General features: G+C 35.1%; 2 protein-coding genes across 3 annotated transcripts; one reads left to right on the top strand and one right to left on the bottom strand.

The window, feature by feature from the left end:
* Positions 1–255: 255 nt before the first annotated feature.
* Positions 256–2,912, top strand: LOC132307829 (guard cell S-type anion channel SLAC1). Its single transcript, XM_059805702.1, has 3 exons — positions 256–842; positions 1,194–1,999; positions 2,345–2,912. Exons 1-3 carry the CDS (start codon positions 318–320, stop codon positions 2,724–2,726), a joined length of 1,713 nt encoding a protein of 570 aa, XP_059661685.1. The 5' UTR covers positions 256–317; the 3' UTR covers positions 2,727–2,912.
* Positions 2,913–3,378: 466 nt separating this feature from the next.
* Positions 3,379–13,553, bottom strand: LOC132307830 (protein TPX2). 2 transcript variants are annotated; one of them, XM_059805703.1, is made up of 18 exons: positions 12,945–13,550; positions 12,251–12,406; positions 11,033–11,134; positions 10,507–10,660; positions 9,757–9,862; positions 9,057–9,107; positions 6,923–7,020; positions 6,748–6,829; positions 6,596–6,658; positions 6,370–6,456; positions 6,227–6,285; positions 4,812–4,890; positions 4,652–4,717; positions 4,494–4,556; positions 4,156–4,230; positions 4,014–4,058; positions 3,767–3,867; positions 3,379–3,678 (listed from the first exon to the last, which is right to left on the bottom strand). In XM_059805703.1, exons 1-18 carry the CDS (start codon positions 13,114–13,116, stop codon positions 3,660–3,662), a joined length of 1,578 nt encoding a protein of 525 aa, XP_059661686.1. In that variant the 5' UTR covers positions 13,117–13,550; the 3' UTR covers positions 3,379–3,659. The 2 variants fall into 2 exon arrangements, 1 of the variants encoding a protein (XP_059661686.1); XR_009482322.1 differs by having other exon boundaries at positions 3,649–3,678; positions 4,014–4,048; positions 12,945–13,553.
* Between the last annotated feature and the right edge of the window lie 1,914 nt (positions 13,554–15,467).

Here is a 15,467-nt window from a genome sequence, read left to right as displayed (position 1 = left end):
GTTGGATTCAGAACCTATGACTTAATGGACTTGTAAACCACAAATTATTTGATCTCCTCTCACGAGAACCCCCTCTACAAACCCAACTTTTTTTCAGAAAATAAAAAATAAAAAAGTAGAGGTTCACATTTCTTCTACTAGACGAACAACCGCCACCTAAAGAAGCTCCTCTTTTTTACTCTTCCCGTGACAGTCAGTAACATTTACACACACTACATATGTGTACACAATATGAAATATCAGAGAAAGCATATAAAAGTCCTAAAGACAAGCATTGTACCAAATATTAAACTTGGAGTTCCTTCTGCTAAAACAAAATGGACAATAGATCAACTCCACCAAGTTCTCTCGAGACTCATTTCATAGATATCCATGAAGTCCTTCCCGAAGAAGAAGAAGAAGAGGAGGAGGAAAGAGTGACAAAAATGGCCGATAAAGCAGAGAAGCGTTTAAACAGGCCTATCAAATTGAAAGACATGAAGAGAAACCATAGAAGTTTCAGCAGGCAAGTGTCGCTGGAGACGGGGTTTTCAGTGCTTAACAGGGAGTCTAAAGCCAAAGATGAAAGGAGGGTGCTTACGAGAAGTGGGAACAGTTTTGGAGGCTTTGGTTCGGCTCATAGAGTTGGTGTAGAAGGACGGAAAGGAGACTTCAGTATCTTTAGGACTAAATCAGGCATTGTGAAGCAGAACCCAAACTTGCCTTTGAGAAAAGAAGGTGAAATGGATTTTCATCAGAAAAATGATAGCTCTGGTGGGGTTGATGAGTCTGATGTCAATAAAACTGTTCCTGCTGGAAGATACTTTGCTGCTCTTAGAGGACCTGAATTAGACCAAGTCAAGGTAATTCACTAATACAAATTCATAGCTTCTTTTGTATACTTTAACATCTTTCTTAATCTTTCTGCCATGTATTGTCGATCATGGCCATTTTTTTAATCTCTTTAATTGATCCCAAATGAAGTGAACACCATAAAAACCAATTCCCTAGTGTAGAACTGCATGTATATAAATTGGTTCTAATGTTCTCTCATTGATCATATAACATATATATATATATTAACATTAAGAAATAGCAGCAGAAGTTTGTAAATCATATATGGGTACTTAATCTGATTTAATTAGGTCTAGTTGACACCAATACCATGTGGATAATTTACCTCTTAATTTATATTTGGCTCTAAACATTTACAGGACTATGAGGATATTCTCCTCCCAAAAGATGAGAAGTGGCCCTTCCTTCTTCGATTCCCAATCGGTTGCTTTGGTATATGCCTTGGCCTTAGCAGCCAAGCCATCCTGTGGCGTGCCCTCGCCACAAGTCCAGCCACCAAATTCCTCCACATTACACCTTTCATCAACCTTGCCCTCTGGCTATTAGCCCTGACAGTTCTCCTCTTTGTCTCCATCACCTACACACTCAAATGCATATTCTATTTTGAAGCTGTCAAAAGAGAGTACTTTCATCCTGTCCGTGTCAACTTCTTCTTCGCCCCATGGGTTGTCTGCATGTTCTTAGCCATAGGTGCACCATCTATGATAGCACCAGAACCCCTTCACCCTGCCATTTGGTGCATCTTCATGGCGCCAATTTTCTTTCTTGAGCTTAAAATCTATGGCCAGTGGCTCTCAGGAGGGAAGAGACGTCTCAGTAAGGTAGCCAATCCATCTTCTCATCTTTCAGTAGTTGGAAACTTCGTGGGGGCGATTTTGGCTGCAAAGGTTGGGTGGAAGGAGCCTGCTAAGTTCTTTTGGGCAGTAGGCTTTGCGCATTATCTGGTGGTGTTTGTGACATTATATCAGAGATTGCCAACAAGTGAAGCATTGCCTAAAGAGTTGCACCCTGTGTATTCTATGTTCATTGCAGCTCCATCAGCTGCAAGCATTGCATGGGAAACTATCTATGGCGAGTTTGATGGCTTGTCAAGGACTTGCTACTTCATTGCATTGTTCCTCTATGTTTCGCTGGTCGTTCGTATCAACTTCTTCAGGGGTTTCAGGTAAGCAATGCCACTATATAGAATTGTCAAAGAGAAGAGCTTTTCACTTGGTTTTTGTACCATTTAGTTGAACTCACTCAGCCTAGTGTGACCAACATCTGAAAAGCTACAAATAACAAAGCCTTTTCTCCATCAATTGAACAAACATGGCCAAAAAAACTTCCAAGTTGGAGGTCATATAAAAAAGCCAGCTTCTAAAGACTTTGAGGATTGTATTACAAGAGTCTAAAAATATACTATAATTATTATCAGAGCTGGTGGTCTTACAAACTATTCTTGCTTTCAAAATTTTCCTAAAATTCTGAATATATACCCTGGTTAACTATCACTCACCATGTTTTGCAGGTTTTCAGTTGCATGGTGGTCTTACACCTTCCCTATGACAACTGCATCATTGGCGACCATCAAGTACGCGGAGCAAGTGCCTTGTGTTATGAGCAAGGGCCTTGCACTAACTCTTTCATTCATGTCATCAACAATGGTGTCTGTGTTGTTCGTCTCTACACTTCTACATGCCTTTGTTTGGCATACCTTGTTCCCCAATGATCTGGCCATCGCCATTGCCCTAACAAAGAGAAAACATGGCAAGGAGAAGAAGCCCTTCAAAAGAACCTACAATATAAGGCAATGGACGAAGCAATCTCCTCTCTCCTTTGTTTCATCCATAACCAAACCTACTTCTTCAGCAAAGGAGGAGTCTCATGGAGAGAAAGAAGTCGGGTACTGAACTACCATTAGAAAATGAAATTGATGAATGTCATAGGCTTATAGCCAATACTTTTGTGCTTTCCAACCCGTGGATGTAATTTTTGACCATGAGAAGTCAAATACCTAGTTCATAGATCCCATTGCAAGGAACTATGCATAAAGTCACTTCTATAGTGAGATACATTTGTATTATGTTCTCTTAAAATAGGTCCCAAAACAGTTACTAGGTAACAAACAAAAGACCTTCAAATACCGAACTCATAATTGGTGCAGCCTCATTTCTAGGGTTCTAGGGGTGAGAAGAGCATATATTCACTACCAAACCAGTATAGGAACTGTAAAAGTTCAACAAACTCTTAAGGAACTAGGATCTTTCATCCATTCACATCACAGTGGTGAGAAGCGACACCGTGAAAGAGAACAAAAGACAGTGAGAAACAACGCTTCACATAATTACCATTCAAGAATTTATCCAAAATGAACATGTTAAACAAACTTTTCAGATAACTTCTGTTTATTAGGCATTATCTCTTTCGAAATTTTTTAGCATTAGTGAGACCTCCAAAGAACATAGAGCGATTTGTTTCCTCAAAACAAAAGTTACATGCGCTCTTCATGCTATAGAATGTTGGGAAGAAAAGCCTATGATGAGAAAGAGGCCGTAAGAGCTGTACAACAATAGCCTTTTAACATATATTGACAATTTGACTGAGGCTACAGTGTATAAACAGATTAACATAATTTTTTGTGAGGTCAGTTTTTGGAGTTAAAAGAATGATTTTTAAGCTAATATGTGGATTTTGTGATCTTGTATACAGGCAAAGGAGCTTGACATTTGTTATGTACTTATCACTACTCAGTATTATCTGTCAAATCTTCCATCAATTGGCAGAAATTTGAAGCCTGAAGTCAATGGCAAACACCACTTTTAGAAATTTTGCCCCCCTTTACTCTAGCGAATGCCCAAACTCCTGTTCCAATTTCAAGGTCTAGCTTATAAATACAGAATATCAAAACCAAATAAAGAAAGCACCAATTTGTACATTCATTTTCATGTACCTGTTCATGCCAGAAAAGGGACCACCTTCAGCCCCATCATTCTCAAACTGAATTTGCTTTCCCCCAAACGAAAGTGGTTTTTCTTTCACCAAATGTTTTATCTGCAGAATGAACTTGTGATTTGTGGTTGCAAGCATAACATGGGACAAGAAAGATAGCTTATCACATAAAAATGCCTTCTCACAGAACACAATATATTTTAATAAATAATACATAAAGAAATATTCATTGGAGATGCCATACTCACCTCATGTTCTTGTTGGAAAGAACCCAATCTATTCTCTTTTGAGCCCTTGTACCAAAAGACAAATAACTCAATAAAATATTAGAAAATTTGAATCAAAATCAATGAGACACTTGTTCGTTACAAGAATAAGAAAGAGTAGAACCTTTGTAGGTATACAAGTAGGCCGAAGCGATTTTAGCTGAGATCCACCATTCGGTTGGTGTTCAGTCAAAGAAAGCTAGCAATTGTCCGACAGAGAAAGATATCACGGAAAAAGCATTTGTTTACAATTATGACAAAGATGAATCCTGGAAAATAATTCTAGAATCCAATAGTAGAGTCACAAGAAACTGTGAAATACCATACTTATATCGAGAATTATTGTTCAAAATTGTTAACTAAGAAAATTAGAAGGAAAAAAAAGCGCACACACAAATTTTTTTTTTCTCTGTTTCTGTACGCGATCACACTGGAACTCAACATTTATATATTCAGGTTTACCTTGTTAAAAAGATCTATAGGTGGATTATGCGGAACCCTTTTCTCTGTATGAAAATTGAATTCCTGTAGAAGTTCATGATATGAGAACAAAAAACATAGTGGCATTTTGAAGCATCAATCTTAAATATATAGCAGGCAGAAAATCATCCAATGACTACCATAGGTACTGTGATTTCTCTCTTGCTATTCCGGAAAACCCCAATATCTCCTTTACTTAAAAATATCTGCATTTAAATGCAAAGAGGTCTCACTTTTGGAATTGTTCATATTTATTATGTGTGTGTATCAAATAATACAGTTACACCTATAATATTTTACCTTCCTGTTGAGAGGACGAGCTTTAAAGTAGTGAACTGGTTCACTTTTCTGCTGCTTGGGAGCATCCACAAAATTTGATCTGACCAAAAGAGAAGTATGTTCCAAGTAAAACACAACCGTCCCGATTAAATACAATGTTGAAGGGTAATAAGAGCAAATTGGGTGTGTGAGTTCCTTGCCATTTTTATAATTAAAAAATAAATGAATAAATAAATAAAAAATAAAGGGTGATTGAGCATTTTTTACTTCATACACATGGATTTCAGTTATATACTGAGCTACAATTATTAATTGATAAGAACAAATACTAACTACTTTGATGACAACAAACATTAAAATTTCAGATTAGAAAAAGAAAAATAAATAAATAAATTTGAATAGATGAAATTCGCTCCGAACAAAGAGTAGTCAAGTGATCCTTTAAATGAATTGCCAACATGTTTTCTGTTTCTAAAAGGTTAAAACATGGATTATCTATAGAACTTGGGGCACACAAGGTTCTGAAATAAAAAGAAAATAAAGGTCTAAAAAAAAGAGACATAGTATCATAGAAAATCATTCCTGTAATCATACTTTTTTTTTTTTGCCCACCAAATCTTGTTCTTTGACTTTTCAAAGTGGACAACTATTACGAGACCATAGTTATTAAAGGCCCAAGGCGCTAGAGGTCCCTTGGAGCCTAGGCGCGAGGCGCACGGCGAGGCGCGCGCCTGAGTGAAGTGAGGCGCACAATTGAACTGACGTGGCTTCATCGTTCATCTCTGCTACTAGGGCTTCGTCTTCGTCTCACAATCTCATTCTATCGTTGTTCGGTTAACACTTGGACTCTTGGGGTTTCTTATTTTTCTATTCTTTTGAACAAAAGTTTCTTATATCGTATGATTGAGTTTTCTTTTTTTTGCTTATGAAGTTGCCAAAAGTACCATTTTTGGCTTAAGAAATAGAGCAATAGTATTTTTTTAAACAAATATCAGTGAGGCGCGCTTAGGCACACCTCACAAACAGGACGAGGGCTTCGTCTTCGTCTCACAATCTCATTCTATCGTTGTTCGTTTAACACTTGGACTCTTGGGGTTTCTTATTTTTCTATTCTTTTGAACAAAAGTTTCTTATATCGTATGATTGAGTTTTCTTTTTTTCGCTTATGAAGTTGCCAAAAGTACCATTTTTGGCTTAAGAAATAGAGCAATAGTATTTTTTTAAACAAATATCAGTGAGGCGCGCTTAGGCGCACCTCACAAACAGGACGAGGCGCAACCGAGACGCGCGCCTAGTAAACATCAGTGAGCCTGAGATGACAACAGGCGCAAAATCTGAGCCTCGAGCCTAGGCGTGAGCCTAGGCGCGCCTTTAACAACACTGTACGGGACACCCAAGAAACGAAAGATAGACCATAAATAGGGAAGGGGGGATACCTTCTGCATCCTCCATTTCCACTTTCTGCAATTGGATTAGCGCTAGGTTTGTGAAACACCTGCAACTACAGATCTTCAGTACCCAGAAGGTTAAGGAGTCAGATAAACAGATGAGAACACAAATCTATAAATTCAAGAGTAACCTTATCAGAATTACTGGAATAAATTGACGATGAAGAAATTGCAGAAGTGTGTTGCATAGCCCTCTCTGATGTTTTCAGGTGAAATACCTGAGAACCAATGAGATGAATAAAAAATCTTAGCTGCAAAAAGTATGCAAAAAGATTATCTGCAGAAGTCACTGCTGGTCATGACAAGAGAAAATGATTCAACTACAAGGATAAATAGGAGAAGAGTTTGAGCATGCACTTGAGTTTCAGGCAACCGCATGGTGCTTCTTTTAGAGGGTACCAGTGAAGGAGCCTCAAGAATCTGCAAGTATACCATGTGAAAGTAATATTACAAAAGACAGTGGAGGAACTTTTGAATATAAATGTTATTTGTAAAGCATAACTACGAACTTTTCTATTCAATGGAAGCGCTTTGAATCTACAAGCAGTTGATGTTGATGTTACATGTTCAGCTTCTGTACTATTTTTTGGCCTGAAATTTAAACATCAAATGTGCATCCTGAGAACTATTATCTTCTGCTCAAGGATATGATAGAACATGAACAGTAATTTAAGTAAACTTAACCTTCTCCTTTGCGCCCTATGTGCTGTTTCAAGGTCAGGCTCTCTAGGAATAGTAAGCTTCACCTTAGGATGCAAAGAATTTCCATCAACAGTTCCATCCTGCAAGATCATCCAAAATTATTTTGAGATCTCCAATGGAACATTAAAAACGTCCCCATGGAATAGATTGTCGTGCAGTGACATCCTCTTCCCTCGCCGCCTTCTCTCAATCTCACTCCAATAGTATAAAGGACGACATCCAAAATACATTGAAAATATTGTCTATCAGTAAAATTCATTTGGCAACTCCATGCATCAATCATTCCGAAATGAACAAATGCATACAAAGTTACTATTAACGTACAGCCTGTGAGCCCTCAGGATGAGGCATCACTTTATGATTGCCTAGATAAACCAGGAAACATCAAACTTGAATCTTAATGAAAAATGTGAACCTGAACTATGCACATTAGTGCTGCAACTATTTTGTGAAAAGAAAGTACAAAATATTTACCATCCAGTCCCCAACAAAACTGCCCGTAATTTTGTATCTACTCCAACTTTTTGAATGGCAATTATGCCATGCAAGATTGACAAAACTGCCTTAATCCTTTTACAATCAATATGACATTCACGAAAACAGACTACAGTTATCTGTCACTTCTCCATATACAAGAATAATTTAAATTTTCCATCAATGATCTTTTGAAATCTTAAAAACGAGTAATAGAGAGTAGAGACCCTAAAATTCCATAAAAATAATGATACTATAAATAACAACTTCAAAGATGGAGCTGCAATCATCTAAATTTGAAAGCTAGACAACATGAAAACTTTATAAGAAAAAAAAAAACATTCAAAATTAAATTATGAAGTATCACACAACTATCATGAATTCAAAAGGCAAATGACAACCACCAATCAATAATCTTCAAGGATCATCTAAAGATCGTGTAAAAGGATCTATTCAAATTATTTAAAGTAATAATAACCTTGAAGAATAATATAAATCTCCATATTCCCCATCACACCAATCTTACACTCAATAAACTAGACAAAAAAGGGGGCAACGAAAGTGATCAAATTCAACTCTCTAATGACCAATACATGATAAACAATTTAGTAAAAATTCCTTTAAAAGCTACCCAGGGGGTAAAAATTCCTTTAAAAGCATAGGAAAATTGGCGCAAACCTTGACTATGCTAGCTCCACTCAACCAACAAATATGTCACGATTCACATATATCAAATGTACTTACAGCTACCATAAGATAGAAAGTGGGGGGAAAAAATCCACGTAAGGAATTCAGTACCAGCCCAATTATCTTCCCCGTTTGAATCCCAATACATTTTCAGAAATTCTTTTGCCTAATTCAGACAATGGAAGTGATAGAATGCTCTATTGACCCATGTGTGATATCCTTGCATGATACCCTACATGCAAATGGCACAAATAACTGGATCGATTTTTGCAGAGAATTTTTGCATAAATAACCGGCCAACCCTATTCAATTGGGAATAAGTTAAGGATGATGATGATGAATTTTTGCAGAGAACACAGGAAGGGATAATGGAGACCTTAACAATTCTTGTTCAAATGATTTATCAGTTATGCCATTATGGTTATTCTTGCCACATTCGCATCAAAAGAATATATGGCAACCATAAGATTGAAATTAACCATGTGGGTAATCCACAACAATTTACAACCTAAATACACTTTCCATGTGAATTCCACTAAATTCTAAAAGAAGTTTCTGCCTTGCCTGATTTCGTAAACTCGAGGGGTTCACATAACAAGCCAAACGCAGACTAAAAAAAATTTAAGAAATAAATTTAAAAGAAAAAAGACTACCTAAAATGATGAAGTGGTCTTTTAGTATTGTAGCATATCTATTACTGTTATTTTTTTTTCATAGTGGTAAAAGTGTTCTGTTCCAAAAGCCACAGGTTTTGGATGGAAATTGACAGAAGTAAGACCTTTAGATTTTAAACATAATTTTGATTTCATTTAATGTTGACCCATAAATAAGTTGGTCAGTAGGTTTTGTGAACAGACCATTTATCAGTCTGTTTTAGATATTTTTGTAATTAAAATTATAAAAGAAAAATAGACAACAAATTAAAGTAAGGCAATAACAATGATCAATAACTTACCCTTTTAGGTGCTTTGTGAACCAAATTTGTTTGTTGCTTTGTATCACCAACCTGTTACGCAAAAAAAGTAGGCTTTTTTCAGGAAAATTTGGAACAGATGACCAAAATAATTCCAGACCAAATATTATTTTGATGAAGTGAATGTACATATTAATATACCTTCAAACTAACATATCAAACGGAAAGAAGTAAAAATGGAAGACGCAAGATGCATGCACCCTTTTACCCAAAAAAAAAAAAAGATGCATGCGCCATGTACAGCACAATCATTATAGATTGAAATTCAAAGAAATTGCTGAAACTAGAGGATGTTAGAGGCACATTTAGCTCCAGAAGTACGATCTATATTCTCGTCAATGGAACCCAAATAATGCTAAGCAAAAATCCTGTAACCAATAATGGTAACTACTTATACTAATACTCAGGCAGCCCTTCATCTATAGTAATTCATTGGAACAAACACAAACTGAATTTATTAAATTGTATCTATATAATCATATGAACACTTAACATATGTCACTCTGTGATTAAAGGTTAGTGTATGAAAACTGCATACACATTCCATCACATAAGTAGAAACATGCTCCAAAAATAGAACAATAAATAAGGAATCTAATAATTAGCACACATAATTTCCATTACATTATTGCCAGAATAAGCAACCCAACAGAAACAAAATGATAAAATAACAACTTTGGACCTTCCGTAAGTGACCTCCCTCAAGCTTTTGTCTCTTAGCAGCTTGGATCTCTATCCCGCACGGATTATTTGAATTTCTCTCATTGTTTCCAAACAACTTCTCGAACCTACTTTTCACATGTAATAAAATCATCAGAAATCAAGGATGGTACAGGTGAAAAAACAAAAAGAACGATGGTGGCCTCCATATGTTTGAAAATTGGCGCACCCCACTTCTCAAACCTATTTCTCACATGTAATAAAATCATCAGAAATCAAGGATAGTACAGGTAAAATAAATAAATAAATAAATAAAAATAAAAAAAGAACAATGGTGGCCTCCATATGTTTGAAAATTGAAGCACCTCCTCTTGTTAAGGCAAGGATCAGATGGTAGAGGTAAGGGGGAAAAAAATAAAAAAACAATGGTGGTCTCCACAGGTTTGAAAAATGGAGCACCTCCTCTTGTTGTGGGAAATAAAATTCGAATTGATCGCATTGCAGAAACCTTGTTGAATTAAACATCTTGCTGGGAAATGCGGCATTTTCACTGGAAAATGTCTCATTATGTCAAAGCTTTCACTATTCAAACTCCTTTGCTGATTAAATCCACCGAAGGAAAAAACAAAAAAACAAAACAAAAAACAATATTTGCATTGTGCCTACCGGCTGTCAGTTTTTTTAACGGTCAGCCTAAATGTCCAAACAATTTTATGAAACTACAGAAAGGCATTGTACATTGCTTACAAACCTAAAATTTTCCAATGATTACCTGGGATTGGCCACTTGATGTGGTTGATTTTGCTTTGCCAACTGACTTGCTGTAGGTTTCATCAGAGTTGAGGTCCTTGGAAAAGATGGCTTCATATTGGACTTAGTTTGAGCTTTTGTATCATCTTTGTTCATGTGATTATAAAATGTCGAACCTACAAAAGAACAGGAGATAAGCACATAGGGATATGATGCTAGAGGAAAGAGAAACAGGATTAAAGAAACCTGATTAAACAATGACACATGCAAATTGTCCCAAGTGAAAGGCATTATATATAGAGTATAAGTAAGCTATGGAGCAGAGAATCAAGGAAACACAAGCACTTGAAGCATAAATTGGTTATGTAAGCTGAAACTCTTCAATCAAAAATAAAAGGGACTTAAAGAAAACAGATATACTGTAGTTCAAATTCAAAGAGCAGCTGAAGAGACTGAGCTGTCAAATTCTAGAAAAAAACCTCAGCAACACCATCCCAGCACAAGCACCAGAATGATACTAAATGGCACAAAGGAAGAAATCAAAACACCTGTGGTTAATTGCTGGGGTTGAATGTGAAATTGATTTTGAAATGCTTGCAAATTGCCACTACGTAAGTTGGTGAAAATTTCCTCATCCATTTCTTCACTATCTGTAAGACAATATGACAAAGCGCAAACAGTATATCATTCTTCCAGATAAAAAGGCGGAGAATATAACCAAAAATTTTATCTTAAGTGTGCACCATGTACACTATAAAGAATAACTATCTCATTGCTGAACATCTATTACAGGTTTCTTAATAAGAGTTTGCTTTCTGACGTCAAATGGGGATGAGCAAGACAAATAATAATAGCACCAAAAGTGTAAGGCTTTCAGTTGCGGCCTTGGAGGTTGTCTAAACATAATAAAGACCAGACAGTAATTAAGACGAATAAATCAGAACAAAGATGAGAAAGACATAGGAACACGTGTAAACACCATATGGATGCTGAGAAAGATTTTTGCGAGACATAATCATAGGACAAGCTCATTGACTTCATTGTTTTACCAAGAATGACTACCTCGTCAAGGTTTACATAGAATCATATTACAAAAGTTTCTAGACCTGATTGAGTTAAATATATATCCAATTTCAATAATAATAATAATAATAGTAATGATAATAAGACATATTATATAGATACTCTTATACTTTCAATGTTAAGTTATTAACCTAGCAATGAATTAAGGTTAAGTTTTTCAAGTGAAAAGAGAAAATAAAGAAAGGTAAGTTATGATGCCACCTAAAAAAAAGAGCATCATAACCACTAAACGAAACAGCTGGAAAAAGAAGATATATGAGATAGAAAGAAAAAATAAGAAACCATCAGAAAAATTGTCAGGAAGAAAGTGAAATTGTAGTGATTTTGCAGGGTAATATGAGAAAGAGAATTTAAAACATCAAAAGCATTGAACACAAATCTAAAACACAAGAGTTGGTCATAGTTCAACTTTAACTAAGATTACATCATAATAGAAGCATATAAATACATATATTAATTATGAAATCAATCTAGAACATCAGGAATGGAATGAAATACAAGGATAACCTAACTTATATAATAAGATATATCCATCAGCCAGTGCCTATTAGTCACATACTTTCTTGACAAAGATGCCGTTGACAAAATACTTCTACACAAGACATATGGTACTATCAAAAATAAAAGAAGAAGTTCAAAAAATAATAAATAGCTTAACATTATTTAATCATGCTAAAATATACCTCTTCTGTTAGCATCCGTTATAGAAAAGGTTTCGTCCAGACCAGCATCAGAGTCATTATCAGGCAGAGTCGTGTTTTCTGCCTCTTTAGTTTTCGGAGAGACATTTACATTTTCCAGTAGGATGTTCTCTCTTTGAGCTAACCTCATTACAAAAGCTGAAACAAAAAAGGTATAACAAGTAAATATGGAAGAAGATTATCTACAAAATACCCATTTCGTTTGTCAAACAGAAATGCAAAATTGTCCGCATAAATAAAACCTCAAAAGGGAAATTTTCAAATGTCCTTTTCGAGGTTTGGGTTCAATCACAGTGATAAAATTGGTGGAAACAGCTTTTACGCCTGAACCTTTTTTTTTCTTGGACTAATTTTGGGGAAATGTTTTGCTCCAAAACAATGTAAACTTCGGTAATAACTAATCATATGACCCAAACCATTAACCATTGCCAATAATCGAACAAATTTTACATGTATGAAACTTTTTAAAGCTCCAATCAGTCAAACACCACCACAAATGACACCAAAAAGAAAAATCAAGGCATCAAGATTGATTATTGCTTGAGAATCATCTACAGCTACAGCAGAGAGCTCAAATGATGCTAAAATCAAAGAAATTGACCAGAAATCAAAATAGGAGATACAAAGAATCAAACATGAGCAAAGACACAGTAGGGCTTAGTGATGAGACACTTACGAGAAGGTGGATAGCTTCCAGCAGATTCGAACCACAGCTCGGCTTCACGAGTCTCGGCGAGTGACTCTTCTCGGCTGAAATCGAAGTACCGAGCGGCGTCGAACTCGTAGTCAAGATCGATTTCAACAACCGTGAAGGTAAGCTCAATTCTCTCCTCCATTTCTTCGTCCATATCTCTCTACAATGCCGGACTGTAACACTCTCAGGCCAACAAAACAGACGCCAGCAGTAACATCCAAACACACACACACTCTCTCTCTCTAATTTATCTCTCTAAAATCTCTAAAACCCTGAGAGTTCAAACCCGCAGTACCAAGAAAGATAGAAAAACCTATAGATATATGAGTATACTATATATATATAGAGAGAGAGAGAGAGAGAGAGAGAGAGAGAGATATGTTTATGGCACCGAGGTGTAGTTTAGACTTTTAGAACGATCTGAAATTTGAATGAAAGGGGCCCATTTATTGTAATATAAATAATATGGTGGAAGCGTTATTAATTATTTTATGACGATTGTGTCCCTAGGGTTTGTTGAGAGTGGAGAGTTTTGGTGTTGGGAAAAGAAAGAAAGGGTTGGGGATCAGATTGTCAATTTTATGAAAGATGAGGAATTCGTTTGTCTTTGACGGGAGGGGCGGTGTTATTGGGGTTTGAACTCTCCTGCAGGAGCTAAAAACTGTCAAAAATACTGAAATTTCGGCGCGGCTTCGACTTTGCCCTTGTGAGTCCATTGAATTGCGAGATTACCCCTAACGGTTTTATTCAGACTTGTCAGTTTATAAAGGCATGAATACAATGGGGCCCACCTACTGCAAAATTCAAAAGAGGTGGGGTGAGGTCCATGAATAAGATACAACTTCCATCTGTCATATGTTAGAAGTCCACTTAGGACAAATTATTTTAAAATTTAGCAATAAATAATGGATAATTTAAGAGATTAAATATCAAATCAAGGTCTTTACAGTAATAAAAAAAATTTAAAAAAATAAAAACTAATCAGAGTTTAGAAGTATGTAATTAATATTGCTATTTTTGGTAGCATTATAAACTTACCAATTTATTGAGCACCGATCTCTCTTCATCTCTATTTCTGTCATCTGCAGCAAATTTCTTCCGCCACCCATGCCATCCACAAATTTCTAAACTCCAACCCGGCAATGTAATGCCTTTTTAAAGTTTTTTCCTCCCTAAAATTCTCCATCGTCTTGTTTTCATTTCTAAAAAACTCAAGACAAATAAATTAACTTTATCATTACAGCAATTAACAAAATATCCATAAAAATAGAAACAACAAATACATAATCTGATTGAAAAAAAAAATATATATATATATATATATATATATGTATATTGATAGTTTATTGATTAGATACACAAAATGCCAGACATACAGAATTTGACATACATACGTTACTTTATATACATCAAATTGTGTTATCTACATGCTCGAGTGTGCATGCGTGTACATCTTATTGTGTTATCCCTCATTCTTTGTACATGTATTGAAATTTTAATCACTTAATGCACGTCACAAAACGAACACGTAACTTCTCAACTAGTTATAATCGTTTAAGATGAGTCACATTATGCTTGCAAATTTTTTGAGTTAAAAATTCTATATCAATGTCTTTAAAACAAATATATTGAGAGTGAACTTTAAAATGTTCTTTTCCACCTTTGAAAAGGTTTTTGTAAAAGCAAATGTATTTTATTTGAAGCCCTTCTCAACATAATATCTTCATATAACACACAGATGAGCCGGTTCATCTTAACCGTTAGATTGAAAATGTGACCTCATAATGTTCTTAATCTAATGTTTGGAAATTCAAACTTACTTTGAGAACCTTTCATGATAGTCTTTATATATTTATCAAACTGAGTTTTATCGTGAGGTACAATAAAATTTTCTTAGCATTTGTATCAAGGTGAGTGTTCGAGTCTCATAATAACTTTTTTGTAAAATAATAAGTGTCAAATATGTCACAAATCTTCTTTATTTAGAGAGGACCAAAATTGAATAATAACATAACCCAAAAAAAAAACTTGTCAATCAATTATAATTTTCCAAATATATAATAATCAATGAGATAAATATCCTAACAAGAAAGAGATTCATATCATTCGGTTTTTATTGCAAACTATTTATTGAAATCGCATAATTGTAAGTTTACTAACTTAATACACTCTTTATCACTCATGAAGTGGAGGGTATAGAATTCATGTCACCAACAATAGTCCATACTATTCAATGAATAGTGAGTCATTAGTTGTTGCAACCAGACCCGTGCCATTAAATATAAACTTTCAAAAATGTTTTTTTTTGGAAGATTACTTTCAAAAATGTTGTTATTGAGAAAATTAGATTTTAATGACCAAAATTATAAAAATTTGATTTGTAGTGACCTTAAACTCCAAAAGAGACAAATAGTTACCAAACTTAAAAATTAATTGCTAAATAGTGACCAAATGAGATTAATTTAGTCAAAAATACTTATTCAATATATATTATAAAAAAAATCT

The sequence above is a fragment of the Cornus florida genome, unplaced genomic scaffold, assembly GCF_030987335.1.
Source record: "Cornus florida cultivar Cherokee Brave unplaced genomic scaffold, ASM3098733v1 CherokeeBrave_3.0.0_Hap2_Chr05, whole genome shotgun sequence".
Lineage (NCBI taxonomy): Eukaryota > Viridiplantae > Streptophyta > Magnoliopsida > Cornales > Cornaceae > Cornus > Cornus florida.
This window is presented reverse-complemented; position numbering and strand designations above follow the sequence as displayed.

Coding starts and splice junctions, on each gene's coding strand:
- LOC132307830 (XM_059805703.1), bottom strand. CDS start 13,116: ATGGACGAAGAAATGGAGGAGAGAATTGAGCTTACCTTCACGGTTGTT. Junction 7,021..9,056: donor TTCACAAAGCACCTAAAAGG/GTAAGTTATTGA, acceptor ATGATCTTGCAG/GATGGAACTGTTGATGGAAA. Junction 4,891..6,226: donor GGAAATGGAGGATGCAGAAG/GTATCCCCCCTT, acceptor TCTTTTGGTCAG/ATCAAATTTTGTGGATGCTC.
- LOC132307829 (XM_059805702.1), top strand. CDS start 318: ATGGACAATAGATCAACTCCACCAAGTTCTCTCGAGACTCATTTCATA. Junction 843..1,193: donor CTGAATTAGACCAAGTCAAG/GTAATTCACTAA, acceptor AAACATTTACAG/GACTATGAGGATATTCTCCT. Junction 2,000..2,344: donor AACTTCTTCAGGGGTTTCAG/GTAAGCAATGCC, acceptor CATGTTTTGCAG/GTTTTCAGTTGCATGGTGGT.